Genomic DNA, 16,777 nt, shown 5'->3' with positions numbered 1-16,777 from the left:
AGTGATATATGTCAAACCAACAGCATTTATTTCAATTTAAACAACAAAAAGGAAAAACTTTTTTTTATACAAGCTATTTCATTTTTTAGCAACAGGTTGACCAAAAATAAGAATGACTCGTTGGAGCCAAAGTCCCAGAGTTGGTTCATTTATACGTACTTTTTTTTGTTTTCATTTTGAGAATTTTGGACCTTCATCTTAATAACCCAACTTCACAAGGCCCCAATGCCAAAATGCTGCAATTTTTTCTTCTTTTTTCCTTTTTAACTGGAAAATCTATAAACCAGGTCTATACTTGGCTGCATTTAATCGGATTTGAGATTGGCATTTCAGCTGGGCTGGTTCCAGACTTGAATTGTTTGTCTGAGAGACTCCATCGACTTTCAGTTTTACCGGAGTTATCTTCTTTGTCATTGTTTGTCATCATTTTATACAAGGCCAAATTCTTGTGTCTGCACTTGCCGCTGAGGTTTTCTAAATCATCAGGTTAATTCCAACCAGCAAACCGTGTAATAAGACCTAGCGGAGTTTCTTTCCCGTTTAATTTATCAAAGCTTGCAAGTCTAGTTTGTATTTTATCCACATGAACTGCACCTGCCAAATACTTTACATTTCCTTTAAAGTTGCATATGGCGGTCCATATCTGAGAGAACAAGTGCCTTGTTACTTCCGGTTTGAGAACTCAGCATCAAACTCCTTCTGAAACTGTTTACCAGATTTGGTTTTGGCTGCCAGCACAACATCATCAAGAAATCCCCTTTGTGGAAATTCTTCAGGTGCAAGAGCTCGATATGTTTCAAACTGTTCTGCAGCCTCCTTCTTTTGATCCAGTAGACTGTAGATAATTCCCTGCCACATATTGATACTATTTAGTAAATCGTTGTCAATCCAATACCCTTTATTTTCCTTTCTGTTCAACCACCATAAGTTCTATGCAATTGGTGAGCAACAAGCAATACATGGTATTCTTGGAAAAAAAACCACCTTACCAGAAAGCAAAAAGAATTCATCTTTGACAATCCAACAGAATAATTCCTCAAATTTGTAACTAAAATATTTCTTTAAAAAAAAGTATAACTTGTCTCTGGTTGGAACTTCTATGTTCTGGTGGACTCTTCTCTTGAGGAAAGACTTTAATTGAGACATGGGAGGAGTAACAAAATGTTAAGCTGATGTTTTCATTCTTGATTCTGAAATGAGAACATGTTATGTAAACTTGTAACAAACTTTGGTAACGTTTGTCGCGAGTGGAGTGCCTCACTAAAAAGCACTCATTGATCTTGCGACCTAATGTATTGTCTTAACTATTGTAGTGCAGACACAAATATAAGGTGCTCCATTTCACCTAGGTAGCAGACTGTTTCAGCTAAAGTAAAAAACATGAAAATTATAAGTGGATGAAGCACAAAAGCTATCAGTCACAAAGATAGAGAAGATTTCATATTAGAAATAATTTGTTTTTTCGATTTACTACTATTACTAAAAGTTCGAGTCATAGGTTGTGGGGTCAACTACTGTTTCATAGTAATATCTTTCCTCACATGTCCGACTCTCTCTACCACTATATAGAGCCCAACACGTAAAATTCAACATAAATTGGGAGGTTGCAGTTGCAGGGATATGAACTTAGGGTCATTTGATACCATGGCAAATTCTTTTGATTTCCCATTGTCATTAAAAGCTAAAGTTAAGATTTTACTTTATTTAATTGGGACCGAAAGTTGTTAGGATGTCAGTCATATATTCTTCTAAGCAAAGCCAAAGAAAAATCAGCAGCAGCAAGTAAAATAACATGAGCAAACTAACCTGGCATAGATAAGGTCGAAAATCTCGAGGATCTGCTTTGACCAAATCTTGAAATTTATTCAAGCCTTCTTCCAATTCTCCCTAGAAGGCATAAATATATAAATATACTGTCACACATGAAAAGACCATAGTTGTTCTCATTCTCATTGACCTTAGGTGGCAACAGATTAAGATTCATTTTCTATATACAAGGAATTCAATTTGAACAAAAAGTTTCTGCTCTTGAATACAGTTTAAGAACTTTAAAGAGTGATATTTTTATAGATACTAGTTTGTGATTTTAGAAAATGAGAGGTTGGACTGATTGTTACCTTCACAACATGCATCTGTGCAATCAGAATTCTTATATTCCTCTCCTCAATGACTCTTTTTTCCCGCTGTGCAATTTCTAAAGCCTTATTAAGCATCACAAAAACAGCTGGACCTTCATGATTTTTGTGCATAACCAATGCCAGACCCTGAGAAAAGAAGAGATCTGTAAGGTTTAAGTTTCTCAAGCAAAGATGCATAAGGTGTCAATAGACATATAACAATGCATTATTTACTGCCTACAAGTGACCCTGATTGATTATATCACCCATGTAATGCAGTCGAAGTTGGATCCATCCAGCTAGATACCATATTAGATATAGAGAAGCACATGAATTGTCAACCGAACCTAACATTTTGAGCATTTGTTGATTTCCTTGCGCACAATTGATTACCGACCAACATATATCTGTTCTAAATAACACTGCTGCCATTAGAAACTCAAGGGACTTGAAACCCTCTCACAAAAAAAATATATATATATATATGCATGGCATACTCAATTCTCACCAAGTACAATGCCTTACTTTGAACCAAAACTGTGAATCTGTGATGAAACAGAACGAGAATATAAACTTAACAAGAAACAGGCAGAGAAGAAAGTGTGTCAAATGCAATCATAAGAGTTGTTTTCTAGCTAATACTTAAATTCAAATTAAAAACAAAATATTAGGAACTACCAATAGAATATAATTTACATGCAATTTTTATCACCAAAAGACAGACTTTGTAATAGGGTATATGCTGCGGAGAAACCAAATAAAAAACCCCCAATCAGCAAATTCAAAGCTTGATAATCCACAATCAGTTTTGATTTCTAATGGCTATGTCAGTATATACAATCTATTACCCAACCTCATTCATTATACTCACAATATAAGTATCACACCACCACACACAAACATATGAAACAGCATATAGTAGCAAAGATTGTAACAATAATAAATCTTCAAAAGGGAACAAGCCCCAGAAGCATACATGCAAAGCTCTGAGCAAAAGAGGCCTCTCCTCCAAGATTTCCTGAAACAATCTTTTAGCAGTACTCAGTTGCCCCATGATCTCATAACAAAGCGCCATCAAAAGCCTCCACTCGACCTCATCTGGCTCCACATCAATCAACTTCTCCACATAATTCACAGCCTGTTTTGTGTTCCCTCTCCTCATTGCCCCATACAAAACCACCTTCAAAGCCCCAACATTTGTTGGGTCCTGCTCCAAAATCTTCTCATACATTTCCTCATCCTCACTTTTCCCTTTCTGGGTCTCTCTCTTCTCCTCAAAGTTTGCACTGGAACTGCTTGTTTGAGCAGGCAGTGCTACAGCTGCTCTTACATTGAAGCATCCAACAAAGAAAACTGACCCTATAACAAAACCCAGTATTTTTTCTATCAAAAATCTTGATAAATTTTTATTGGGTTGGAAAGCAGAGTAACTATGTGAAAGTTTAGAGAAGGGTAAGGTGAGAGAGGTTGAGTGAGAGGAGAGTCTGCGGAGGTTCGAGTTCGAGGAACTTCTGGAGGAGAGGAATTTGAATGGAAGTGTAAGCGGCTTTTGAATATAGTGAGAATTGAGGAATGAGGGTTTGATAGACTTGCAGCAGAGAGTATGGGGCAGAATTTTGGTATGGGGGAATTCTGTATTCGCTTGAAGAGAACAAGCAGCCAACGAACCCATCTTTGGAGATGAATTCAACTGTTTAGGAAGGAAACCATAAACCCTGTTTTTATGCTCTCCAAAATAAAAAATCGTGGAAACAGAGGTTATAGTATAGAACAGAAACCTCTCTCACTCTCTCTCTCTCTCTTTCACTTTTAAATCCAAGTCCTATCTATCGAAGTAACAGGCAGTGTCGTCAGTGGGGTGCATACACCTAATCAATATTTTGAGTAAACCCCCTCCCACAACTATAATAAAAGGTTACACAGTGATTTGAAATGGGACAATGACAAAAAATGTGACGTAGATTCATCTACGACAAAGGCTTTTTATTTTTTTTATTTTTATTTTTATAAAGATGTAAGCAGAGGGTTAGGCCAGTTGGCCAGAATTTTGAACAAAATTTTAGTTTTGTTGTTGGCCTACTTGGGAGTCCATAAATCATTGTATCTTCTGATATATGCGCGATCATCCAACAATTTTTTTGAAAGTTGTTGCTTGCCCTTGTGCTGAGCTTTGGAGTACTAATTTTTCTACAACAACTTCAAGATGCTTTCAGGCCATCTCCACTCATGCAATGAGGATATCACTTTTGTTATTTCTGACCAATAATACAATGACATGTGGGATAATTTTTTCATGTGTCATTTTGTTATTAGTTGGGGATAGCAAAATAGCATTATCCTCGTTACAAGAGTAAGTTTTTTTCCCAGTCATGAGGGCTAAATTTAGCCCTCCAAAATATTAATTTTTAAAAAAATAATGTGGGGCTAAATTTTTCTATCTCCAGCCATTCAATACTATATTTTAGGGCCCTTCATATTTTATTATTTTCAAATTAATTAAACTACTATTTAGAGACAATATTCCACTACTATGCATTTTCATAAAATTTTAATTGAAAATTTAAAGGTTACAACAACTTAAAAATTAAAGACAACAACACTTCAAATTAAAGACTACAAAAAAATATTGTGGAAAGTTGTGAAAAAGTAGAGAACGCTCGCTGGGGGCATTGTTCACCCAGCACAATGAAGGTGGAAAATAAAATGAACTCTATTGCTTGAGTAGAACACTCATGAGGGCAAAACAAAATTACATCTGCATCGAAAAGGTCTGCCTCGCATTAGTGTTTGTTGTCCAGAAACTACAACACTACATCTTCGCTCATATAATCATTTTAATCTCCAAGGCAGATCTGCTCTAATATCTAATGTCAAAGCTTGTGCTCTCAGGGCGAATGGAGTGGTCACTCCTTCTCTATGAGTTTGAGATTAAATTTATGCCTCAAAAGACGATAAAGGGCAAGCTCTTGTTGATTTCTTGGCTGCTCATCCTACTCCATACAACATGGTGTTACTCAAAGATTTACCTAACGAAGAGGTATTCACGACAGAGGCCCTTACATGGCAGTTTTATTTTGGCAAGGTAGCAAGAAGATGAGGAGCAAGGGCAGTTTGGTGTTCGTAACACCATCTGAGGGCTTAATCCCATACTCACTCTCTACTAGCTTTGTGCTCAAATAACGTGGTAGAATATAACGCATTCATCATTGGCCTTAAAATTGCTCTTGAGATGCATATTGACTGTTCGCAAGTATAAGATGATTCATAGTTCATTGTCAGATAGTTGAATGACCAATACGCATTCAGAAATGCTACTCTCATCCCATACCACGAAAGAACAAAATATCCCATGTCTCAATTCCAAGACATTCATGTCAGTACCTGAGGTCAAAAAATGATAAGGTTGATGCACTAACTAATTTGGCTGCATCGTTAACACTACCTGACGAAAGGGATATTCAAGTCACTATTAAGAAACATCATTTACTACCCCCAGCTATAGAGAGAATCGAAGAATTTGTTGACTCGAATGTCATTACGACTTCTGAAGGTAAAGAAAAGCAAGATGATCTAGATTGGCACCATCCTATAATTGAGTATCACCAACATGGCAAGTTGCCAAGTAACTCAAGGAAAAAAAGCAAAAGTCCGACGTAGAGCCACTCGGTGAAGAAGTTCGAAATAATATATAAAAGGCTAAACTGGTGAAATGCCCCTTGAACTTGTCCCTAATTTTCGATTGACCCCTATCATTTTTGTTATAGAAAATTAAGGATATTAATTTTCTTTTTTCGCCAATGTACCCCCGATGTCAAAATTTAACACTTTCTATTGAGTTTGCCATCAACTTCAGTCGCATACCTACTTTATGAGGGTCCTTTCGTCATTTTGCGTCCAACTCTACCCAATCTAGATTCCCACGATTTTTGGCTCCATTTTCATCGATTTTTTTTTTCCGCTATCTTCTCCCTCCATCATCTGAGCAGCATTGTCAAACCCTAAACCCTTTAATAAAAGGGGTAGACTGTATTTTGAAAACCCAATTAGAGAAGATGATGAGGAACTTACTTGCGGGATGACATGGTTCACAAAGGTGGAATGCACACATTGAGGAGGGCAGTTCAAGGATGTTGCCTTCAAAGGTCTACGACTGTGGGAAGACTGCGAAAATGTAGACATCTTAGACTGCTGCACATCCACGGAGGAGGTTCTATGTTTGTGAGAAGGTAAGTTTGTATTTGAAATTTGGGGTTTTGATTTGTTTGCTCTGATTAGGAAAATTGTACCCTAAAATTGGTTATGACTGCTAAGGGAAATAAATAGATTGGAAGAAGAAAAAAAGCCTACTGAATCAAAGGGGGGAAAACTTGGTTTTGGTTGTGTTGTACTTTTTGCGATTGTATTATGCGGTTGATGTGTGCCAAACACAAAGGCAGTAATGTGTATTTGCAGTTGCCTTTGTAATATGGTGTGGAAAGGAAGGGAGCGGAAATGTAAAACCTTGAAATGGGAGTTTTGTAATAGCTGTGTTTGAAATGTAAAAATTGCAGTTGGAATATAAAAATGCAGATGGATGGTAAAACTTTTTATGTTTGACATATTTGTTTGCAATTGGAAAAAACGAAGCAATTGATATACTACATTGATAGTCTAAGAAGGCAATCAAACATTTTCAAATAGCGATCAAGCCTTTATCATAAGCAAGACCATTGAAATTAGGGGTGGGCAATCAAACCAAGAACCTAAAAATCGACCTAACCAAACCGATTGGGTTAGTTTGGTCTGATTTTTTAAATTATTTTATTTAATTTTGGTTTCAACCCAAACCAAACTAGTTGGTTCGGTCTGATTTACGATTTAAAGTTTTAGGTTTGACCGATTTACCTGAACCGAACCGACCACATCATAATGCTCAAATACTGCAAAAATATTGCACCATGGAGAGTTTCGAACCCTTTGCTACATTAAGGAAAGAGTGGGCATTCCGATGTGGTACTAATTACTTTTGTGTTTCTATTGAGTAATAATGGTATTTAATGGCTTTTTATTGGAATTAAAAAATAATATAAAATTACTAGGATTTTAATGAGAGTGCGCCGCTTCTTCTTCTCTCTATCTCCCTTCCTTCTTTCTTCTTCCTCCCTTTATGATATTTAATGACTTCATGATATTTGATGTGCACTGCCCAAGAAAGCATATTTTTGTTGTTGATAACGAGGTCCCTTCGCTGGTTCCCACCCATATTCTTATTTTCTTATTAATTTCTTCTTATTTTCTTTTCTCTTTGCAACATGTCTCATCTCTTTATTTATGCTTTATTCTTCTTACTTTCTCTCCTTCTATCTTCAGTCTCTCCCTCTGTCTTTTTCTTTTCTTTCTTCTTCTTCCTCTCTCCATCTCTATCTTTTTTTCCCCTTCTTCTTCTTCATCTCTCCCTCTCTTTTTCTTCTTTCCATCTTTCTCTCTCAGTCATGTTCTTTTTTCTTCTTCTCTTATCTCCATCTCTCCCTTGCTTCTTATTCTTTGGCCTAAATCGAAACCGAACCAAACCAACCCATTAACTCCGGTTATGGTTTGGTGTACGGTTCCTAAATAGCCAACTCGAGGCCTTCGATTTGGTGTCCGAGTTGGACCAAAAATCGAACCAACCAGGACCAAGCCCAGGCCTAATCGAAATACATTCCCAATTAACCATATCCATTAAAATACAAATGAACAACCAAACTCTCCACATATCAAACCAGATATGAAATGTTCCACATATTCAAAAGACACGACATATTTTCAAACTTCCACCTAATCAAAACAACAAGTTCCAAAATGATTAACATCCCCATGATGTCTAGACTTGATTACAAATGAGATTCCAAAAGTTCCACCTATTCAAAAGACACAATATAGGTTCAAACTTCCACCTAATCAAAACAACAAGTTCCTTGTCAAACCAAAACAACAAGTTTACCTAATCCATGGCCTTGCTCATTTTGCTAGAGACTTGTATCTAATCCTTCTTTTAGAGGTTATGACTGAGGCATTTTGAGAAGCTTGTTGAAATTGAAAACCTAAGTTAGCTGCATTGGATGAGTTAGGCACATTGGCTGAGTTAGGTTCAGAATTAAAAGCAGTCTGAGCAAGGTTCTTTGTCTGTTGAGACACATTGCCTCCTCTTCTCACCTAATTTATCATCCATAAACCAAATCAGTTAATATTTGCTTTAACCAAATTTGGATGGTGTAATTTGATAAATTTCTTAACCCAATCTTTAGCCTCGTTTCAATAGTAGCCTAGCTTGAACTATGAGGTTGATCTTGGTGTACTTCTCCTTTGCCCCTTCTTGCTCTTCTAGTTGTTCCTTTTGCTCTTCCTCTGACAAGACCCGACCTGGATTCCCCCTCGAATCCGTGATTTAATCAGAGCTTCTCGTCCGACATCTGCCTGATGCCGGACCTGCTTTACTAAAAAGCCTTGTACCCCTAATTTAAACTGATAAACAAATCGACTTCTACCGATATTTCGGCAGAGTCACACAATATTTAAGATTAATGAAATGGGCCTCATCCCCCCTACCCAAACTCAACAAGCATACAAGCAACTAAATATTTAAGTTTACAACCTAGGAAAGAATAAAGGTATAGAAAATTGAAGGAAAGTTCCTACACAGTAGACAGCTGAGATGCCTCGACGTGGTGGTCTCAACCTCGGAATCTAGGACCTGGGGAGTGCCAAACAGAAAATGTGAGTGGACGAAAAAAACAAACATTAAACATAATTTATATTCAACATAAATAACCCCCTCTGTTTTATTAAATATTGTCAAAACACTATGCAACAAAGTTCTTTTATATATGTAAATATTTACCATCCGATACTTGAAAATAGTTCACTTCAGTAAGTTCATGTCATAACATGCGATAAGGAAAACCATATAATTAATACAACTCCACTTTCTTGGAAGACTATAAACTTGTTTATTTAATCCTTATTGTAAAACCGTAAATTTAAACCCACCAAAATATCTCATTAACACAAAATATATTAAGCTAATAATTTCCAAATAGAAAATCTCAAATCCAAACCTCATTCAAATATCCATACCTGTGCAGAGCAGTCTCAATGCACATGCTTAGATTACTCAACCTGGAAACAAGTCTACAAATATAACCACAAAAATACCCAAATACATATTTATATATATAACCAAATTCATATGCTTGACAATCCATTCTTTAAAACCAAGGTATCCTATGATCCCATAATATAACATATAATACAAACTTAAATTAGACCCTTTTCATTTTTCTAGACCGCTCTTTTCCAAGACTCATGACAGTAAGCACAAATAAAGAGGAAGGATCCTCACAAATAAATAAGAGTGAAGTTCATACATACATATATATAGGTATACCCACCACACCAATACTAGTACCAGGGAAACAATCTAACACGGGGATCGTTTGACTCTCCCGCAAGGTTTCAACTTTCTACCTTGTGTCTAGGGACGAGCTGTCCAACCAAGGGACTACCACTTTACAGTACATACGCCAGAAAATCCAACGCCACGTGTGGCCAAACCAAATCGTGTCCTACGCACACAGTCTTCCCTTCAAGGCCTACGGCACACCCGACCAAAGGTGCCCAGATCTTTACCACATGTCGAAAAATCAAACGCTACGTATGGGGTAAAGTAACCAATATCAAATATAGGGGTGGGCATGGTTCGGGTTGGACTGATTTTTGCCTCAAATTAGAACCAATATGGTACTATTCATCCAATTTAGTTCGGTTCGGTTTTAATAAAAAAATTTCAAAAACTATCTAGTTCGGGTTGAACCAGTTTTGGTCCGGTTCGATTTTGAACCGGATTATAAAAATTATTTTTTAATACAATTCTTAACTGAAATATTATTATTTTTACTTGAAAATTAACAAATTATTCAATTTCATATAAAAGGAAATATTAAAGTTAGAAAAGAGAAATATTTTGAAATTGAACTTGGATAAATATTAGTTTTTATTTTTTTGTTAAATTAAAAATATAGCATTAAATATAAATATATATTGAAATTATATATTTTTTTAATTTGACCGGTTCGGTTCGGCCCGATTCAGTTTTTGAAGACATGGAACCGATCCAAAACCGATCCAAACCGGTCCGGTTTGATTTTTGACCAGTTGTTGACTTTTTGGTCAACTCGTTTTTTTCCGGTTGGTGCGTCGGCTCAATTTCCTGTTCGCCGGTTTGAGTGCCCACCCCTAATCAAATTTGTCTGGATTCTTTATCACACGCCAGAAAATCCAATGTCATGTGCAGGTAAAGTAACTAGTAACCAAGGGAAGGTACATATAATGACATGCAACCCATAGCCAAAATATGAAATCCACTCTTTGACAGACTCGCCTCCAATTCTCGAAATTGTGATAGACCTGTGATATTTCCGACATCAATCTGATGCCGGGCCCACTTATTAACCCAATCCTCTTCTCCAAATCAAGAAAAAGAGGGTCAAGACTTTTTGCCGAAATTTCAAGAGAGTCTCCCCTGAAAAATAGACTTTCCCAAAAAATTTCAAACCTGTCAAACACATTTAAATATCCCCAACAACAGCATGCACAATACATTAGCACACAATTACATAGTAGGCCTCCGGCCTTACATTCAACCCTAACATGGGGATAACAGAGCATATCTCAAGAAAATTTAGTTTACAAACGAAATGGAGTTCAATGTAAATAGAATAGATAAAGATTGTCCTACATAAAGTCGGGGCTCGAAAATTCGGAGGTCTCGGCTCTACCGCTCGGTTCAAGCCTATCTATTGCCTGGAAGGTGCAGAATAGAAAACATGTGAGTGGACAAAAACAAAGTTTGGTTATAATTGAAACCAACATACTACCCCCACCGTTTGGAAAACGATGCTAAAAACATACAATTGGATCTACTCATACGTAATCAATGTGAATTCGAAGTACTCTCACATCCCCGATATAATAGGATAGTATCCAAGTCACTTTTGACTTCAACCCAACCCGTTCCCGAAACATAGGCTTATAAAACGGAATATTTAAGAATGGTTTTAAAATAGTCGACGTGTATATATATATATATATATTATAGTATACTTATGGAATTTGGGATATATATGTATAAGATAGTTTCACAACAACACGAGTACTAGGGGAAACAATCCAACACAGGGATTGTTTGACTAGCAGCAAGGTTTCAACTTTCTACCCTGCATCTAGGGATGAGCTGTCCAATAGGGGGACTACCACTCTACAGTAGCACAAGCGAAAAATTCCAACGCGATGTGTGGTCGAACTAAACCAACTAAGTCCTACGCGTGCAAACTGCTTTATCACACACCGGATAATCCAACGCTACGTGTGATAAAGTACTAACATAAACAAATGAGCCCACACGTTGGATAAACCAACGCCACGTGTGGGTACAGTAACCAGGGGAGGGTACTTAGCATGGTGCAATGACATTTTCACATAACAATCAACGAAGTACCCCAACTCAATTAATCCCTTGCCTAGTTATTTAATCATAGAGTGAATAACAATTTCTCAAAACATATAGTCCATATTCAAAATAATTATGAACCTCAAATATCAAAATAGCCGAACTTTCCATAATTAAACGACATATATATATATATATATATATATAAACTCCAAAATCAGAATAATCCATTTTAAATGCATGGTAATTTAGTCATTCAAAATAATTCTATTTCAAAACAAAGTCCACTCACAAGAACTCTGACATTGTGTGACCCTGATAGGGTCCTGTTTGCTAAGTATGAGGAGCTTGAGTACCTATTTCAAAATACGAGAGCTAGATTAAAATAAAATACTTAGAACCAGAACTTTAAATTAAATTCCTAGTCTTCCCGGAATTCAAAGTGTGTGAACTACGAACGAGATGTTCCTAAGGTCCAAGTACGTGTTTCGAATAATGGAATAACCTCGGGAGACGCTACGTCAACCGAGTGGTCAAACTTCCCAAATTTGATCAACTAGGCTCACGGGGCCCATGACCTTCGATTTCCGATTCGAAAGTTCCTACTAGTTCAACAAAGTTTATTAAGCACGTCCTGTAAGTTTGGTCCAGATCGAGTGGTCGGATCGCTCAGGATCTCACGATCGAATGGTCACCGTTTTATGTAACCTTTGAGTCATTGAATTAGAGCATCCGGGACTTCGATTCTCGATCCACGAATTCCTACACAATCCTAGAGGTACCTAGATCAACATATTTGGAAATGGAGTTGATCCAACGATCCGAACATATCGAACCCGGATAACGCCTAATATGCGTAAATCCAATCGACTGTCAAACGATAACCAAATTTAAATCCGAGCATACCATCCCAACCATGGTCCTCCCAACCAAATGGATTACATGAGTAACATTTTAGAACCAAATGGATCTCCCAACCATGGCCCAAGTGCCGGCACATGCGTTGGCAGTGCGTGGGTGGCTTGAGAAAATTCCAGTGAACGGAAAATTCTCGAAACACCCAACAATACCTATACCTACGTGATCAGGACAACGAGTGGAGCAACTTTTGTTCTTGGGCCACTACCAAAAATGGTTGGAACTTACCGAAAATTCAAGCCAAAAATCGGATAAAACTTTGGATCGTAAAACGAGTTTCAAAACTTCAAAATCAATCCTAACCAAACCAACCATCAACTAGATCACGTTGAAAGGATAAGAAAGCATACCTGGATCCACAAAAATAGTGGCCGGAATTGTTAGAAACAACGATGTAAAGTTTGACAAAATTCTAGCCTGTTTTCCAGTTTTTCCGGTGAGACGGCTAGCTGTGGTGGTAGAGGGGTAAGAAGGGAAGAGGATGTTGTGCTGGTTGTTTTGGTACCAGCCCCATCAAAAATGGTGGTCGGATAAGGTGGTTAGGGAGGGGGGTCTGTCGCGAGAGAGAGGTGAGGTCGTGAGGGAGGGAGGGAGAGAGAGAGAGAGAGAAATCCGAGTTTTAAAAAAAAAAAATTGAAATATTTACTATTCAGCCACTGTACTTCCGTTGATCGTAACTTCCTCGTTACAACTCCGATTTAAGCCCACTACGTATCTACGAACTCGTATCGACGCACTCTATGTAATAGTGTCATTCATTTTCCCAAAATCCTACCTGATTAAAAGTGACCAAAATAACCCTATCCCAAGGGCAAAATTGAATTTTCTAAAATAAAGAAATAAATTTATTTATATGGGTTATATAAATGGTTAAAAATTGGATTGGGATGTTACACTCTCATAAACCCATATATATATATATAATATACCCTCCCTTAATTCAATTCCCCAAATACTCACAATCGAAACCAATTTCCCAAATTCTCAATATTCCAGTGTACCCAATCCCATATACATAGACATCCGGGCAATAATAGCGTCCATAACTCAATACCAAAATATTTATATGTATATAGATATCAAACTCTCAAAATCATAAATTCCATAACAAAATCTCATAATCCCATCAAGACCCAAAATAAATCAAACCTGTTTCTACTATATTCCATAATGTACTTTCATGAACAAACCCAATATCACCCAATCCAAAATCACCATAGTTTGAAACCCAAATCCAAAATCTCATATCCTCATTAACCCAAATTAAATCAATTTTCAATCAAATCACATTTATGCAAACAATTCCTTATTTGAAAAATGAAGTACATTTAAAAACAAATGTCCACTCGCAACAGGTCCACACTGCTCAATCTTGAGAGAGCTCTTCCTCTACAATACGCAATGCAAGAGTAGGTATTTGAGATAATAAACAGGCTTAATTAATAAGCGTACCCAACAATGAACTTTAACTCAAAACGATAGTTCCCAGGTCTCAAAGTAAGTGTGCACGACTACTGGAGAGTTTGTAAGGCCAAACTAACGCCTTTTGAAAGGTGGAACGACCTCGGAAGACTCACGGTCAACCAAGTGGTCAAACTTCCCATAATGGTTAAACGGGCCCGCAGGGCCCACAATCAGAAGGCTATCGCTTCACTTAACTCTAAACTCATTGATTCAGAGTAACCAGGACTCCGATTCTTGATCCGTGAGTCCTACATGATACTAGAGGTACAAATAACAACATAATTGAAATTGGGACTGATCGAACAGTCCGAACATATCGAACTCGGATATCGCATAATAAGCACAATATCCATTCGATAGTCAAACGACGACCAATTCCAAATCCGAGCATACCATTCTGCTCGGGATGACGTGGGGAGTGTTTCAGAACATAATGGGTGACACCCGGTGGTCATGCGCCGCAACCCATCACAAGCAAGTGCGTGGGTGTCTTGAGAAAATTCTGGCGACCGAAAAACTTCAAATCGCCAGTCAATACCCATACCATTAGAATTAGACTACCTAGGGGATCAACTTTTGTTCTTGGACCACAACCAAAAACTAACCAGAACAAGCCGGAACAAAGCCGAAACGGTCGGCATAATTAGGAGTTAGAAATCGATCTCTAAAACCCCAAAATTAACCAAAATCAAGCACATAAATAGGTAGAGCACGAAGAGTAGATGAAGTTTCATACCTGGTTCAACGATTTTGGTTTCCGGAATCCCCGTAAATTGCACAAACATTTTCGACAACGAACAAGGGTTTTTGGCTCGATTTCAGTCCAAAATCGCGACCTAACTTGGAGTTTCAAAGGTGGAAATGGGTATGGACATATAGAGGAGGAAGTGATGAACGTTTTGTGGGTCGTGGCGTCGCCGGCCGTGGCTGGACAAAGGAGAAAACACCAACCAAAGTGGGTCTGTTTTGAGAGAGAGAGAGAGAGAGAGAGAGAGAGAGAAGCCGCCCAGATTTTTAAAAATCTGAGTTTGCAAAATTTACAGTTGTGCCACTACACTTCCATAGATTATAACTTCTTCTTTTTAACTCCGAATTGAACCCACTATGTGTCTGAACTCGTGAGAGCGAGCTCTATGCAACAGTGCCACTCAATTCCCCAAAATCCTTCCAAAATAAAAAGTGACTGAAGTGCCCCTACCCTCAAGGGCAAAATTGTAATACCACAAATAGAAATAAATTGAATAAAATGATTAAATCGGGTCCAGGTGTTACATCATCTACCTCTAGCTTGTGCCTTCAGCAAAAACAACAATATTATTTGCACATAAAAGGAAAAGCATAATGAAAAGCATAATGACAAAGGAAAAGCAATGTTACCTGTCTTGTGCCTCATTCATTGTTAGCACAACTTGCAGCATTGTGCCCTTCACCTCCACATATACTACAATTAATGACAATCCCATATCTCCTAAGTTTTGTTGCATTTTTTGATATCTCGTCAACTTCTTTTTGCGTGCTTCTTTTAGGTCGTCCTGATTGTTTGTGATACACAGGTGGCTTGATTGGTACATGACTAGTTTTTCTCCAGTGTTCTTGACTAGCCATTAGAGATATATACAACCTTCATAACCTCTATCATAAGCAAACCTCTTATAGCATGAATGCACGAACTCAAAAAAAAAATCTCCATAAACCAACTCCAAGTCTCCTTATTCTCTACTTCAACCACAATAATGCAATGAGGGTATATCCCATTTTTTGCATCAATCCCAACCGCACTCAAAATTTGTCCTGGATGAGTTCCATTCACAAAACATCCATTAAAACCCACAACTGGCATGCTTCCTTCTATAAAGCCCTTCTTCAATGCACCATAACATATATAGATCCTTTGGAATACAGGGTTACCACTTCGCAAATTAGTTTTGATTAGGACAATGCTTATTGGATTATTGGTCTTCAACTCCTCACAGTAATCCCAGAGTTTTGCGTACTGCTCTTCACACTTCCAGGTATTATGTCTCTAGCTAGGCTCTTGGCTTTGTAAAATTGGTTCTCAGTTATATTTATGCCATAATTCTATCTCACAATCTTCATAAAATTTGCAACCTTCATACTAGGATTGTCCCTCAAATCCTCATCAAACCTTTCAGCAAGCCATGTGGAAGTGGCAAACTTAGTCTTTTGCAACCTTCCACATATATGCTTTGACAGGACTCGACCCAAATTCCACTTTGGAATCTGAGTGAACCCTGCGTGTCCAACACTGGTGGGTGCCGGGCACATTTGACTAAATTGCCCTTCTAACGAAACCAAAGTTAATCTCAAGTTTGACTTCTGCCGAAAATTCCAACCGTACAAAATGCAATTGTAATCCCAACCGTTCAGCATGCATCAAGTTTACATTCAAGCAATCCAACAACCAAATCTCAAATTTTTATGGCCTCATGCCTTTTTAAATTGAATAAATTATTCTGCCAACTGAAACTAATCCCAACTTTTGGAACAACAAGAATATGCTAACAGTTTTCAATATAACTTAACTGAATGCTTTTCAATCGCTTGGTCTCGTGGATGCACCTAGTAATTCTAGGTTGCCTACATACCCTTTGATCCAGGAGGATCTACCAACAAAAATAAACATAATATAATAAAATTATAATTAATGATATTATATTATATTATTAAATTATTTAAAACCATAAAAACTAATGGTTTATAACGAATTGTTTTAAACCATAAAAAGTTAATGGTTTCAAAATGAGTAAGATTTTAGGCCATTCATTCTATATGGCTTAAAATAATTTACTAT

General features: G+C 37.3%; 1 protein-coding gene across 1 annotated transcript; it reads right to left on the bottom strand.

The window, feature by feature from the left end:
* Positions 1-510: 510 nt before the first annotated feature.
* On the bottom strand, positions 511-3,936 carry LOC103331539 (protein SLOW GREEN 1, chloroplastic). The gene is made up of 4 exons (XM_008234174.3): positions 3,094-3,936; positions 2,118-2,264; positions 1,807-1,887; positions 511-849 (listed from the first exon to the last, which is right to left on the bottom strand). The coding sequence occupies exons 1-4, from the start codon at positions 3,787-3,789 to the stop codon at positions 664-666; spliced, it is 1,110 nt and encodes a 369-aa protein (XP_008232396.2). The 5' UTR covers positions 3,790-3,936; the 3' UTR covers positions 511-663.
* Between the last annotated feature and the right edge of the window lie 12,841 nt (positions 3,937-16,777).

Source organism: Prunus mume, linkage group LG1 (assembly GCF_029339155.1).
Source record: "Prunus mume cultivar Tortuosa linkage group LG1, ASM2933915v1, whole genome shotgun sequence".
NCBI lineage: Eukaryota > Viridiplantae > Streptophyta > Magnoliopsida > Rosales > Rosaceae > Prunus > Prunus mume.
This window is presented reverse-complemented; position numbering and strand designations above follow the sequence as displayed.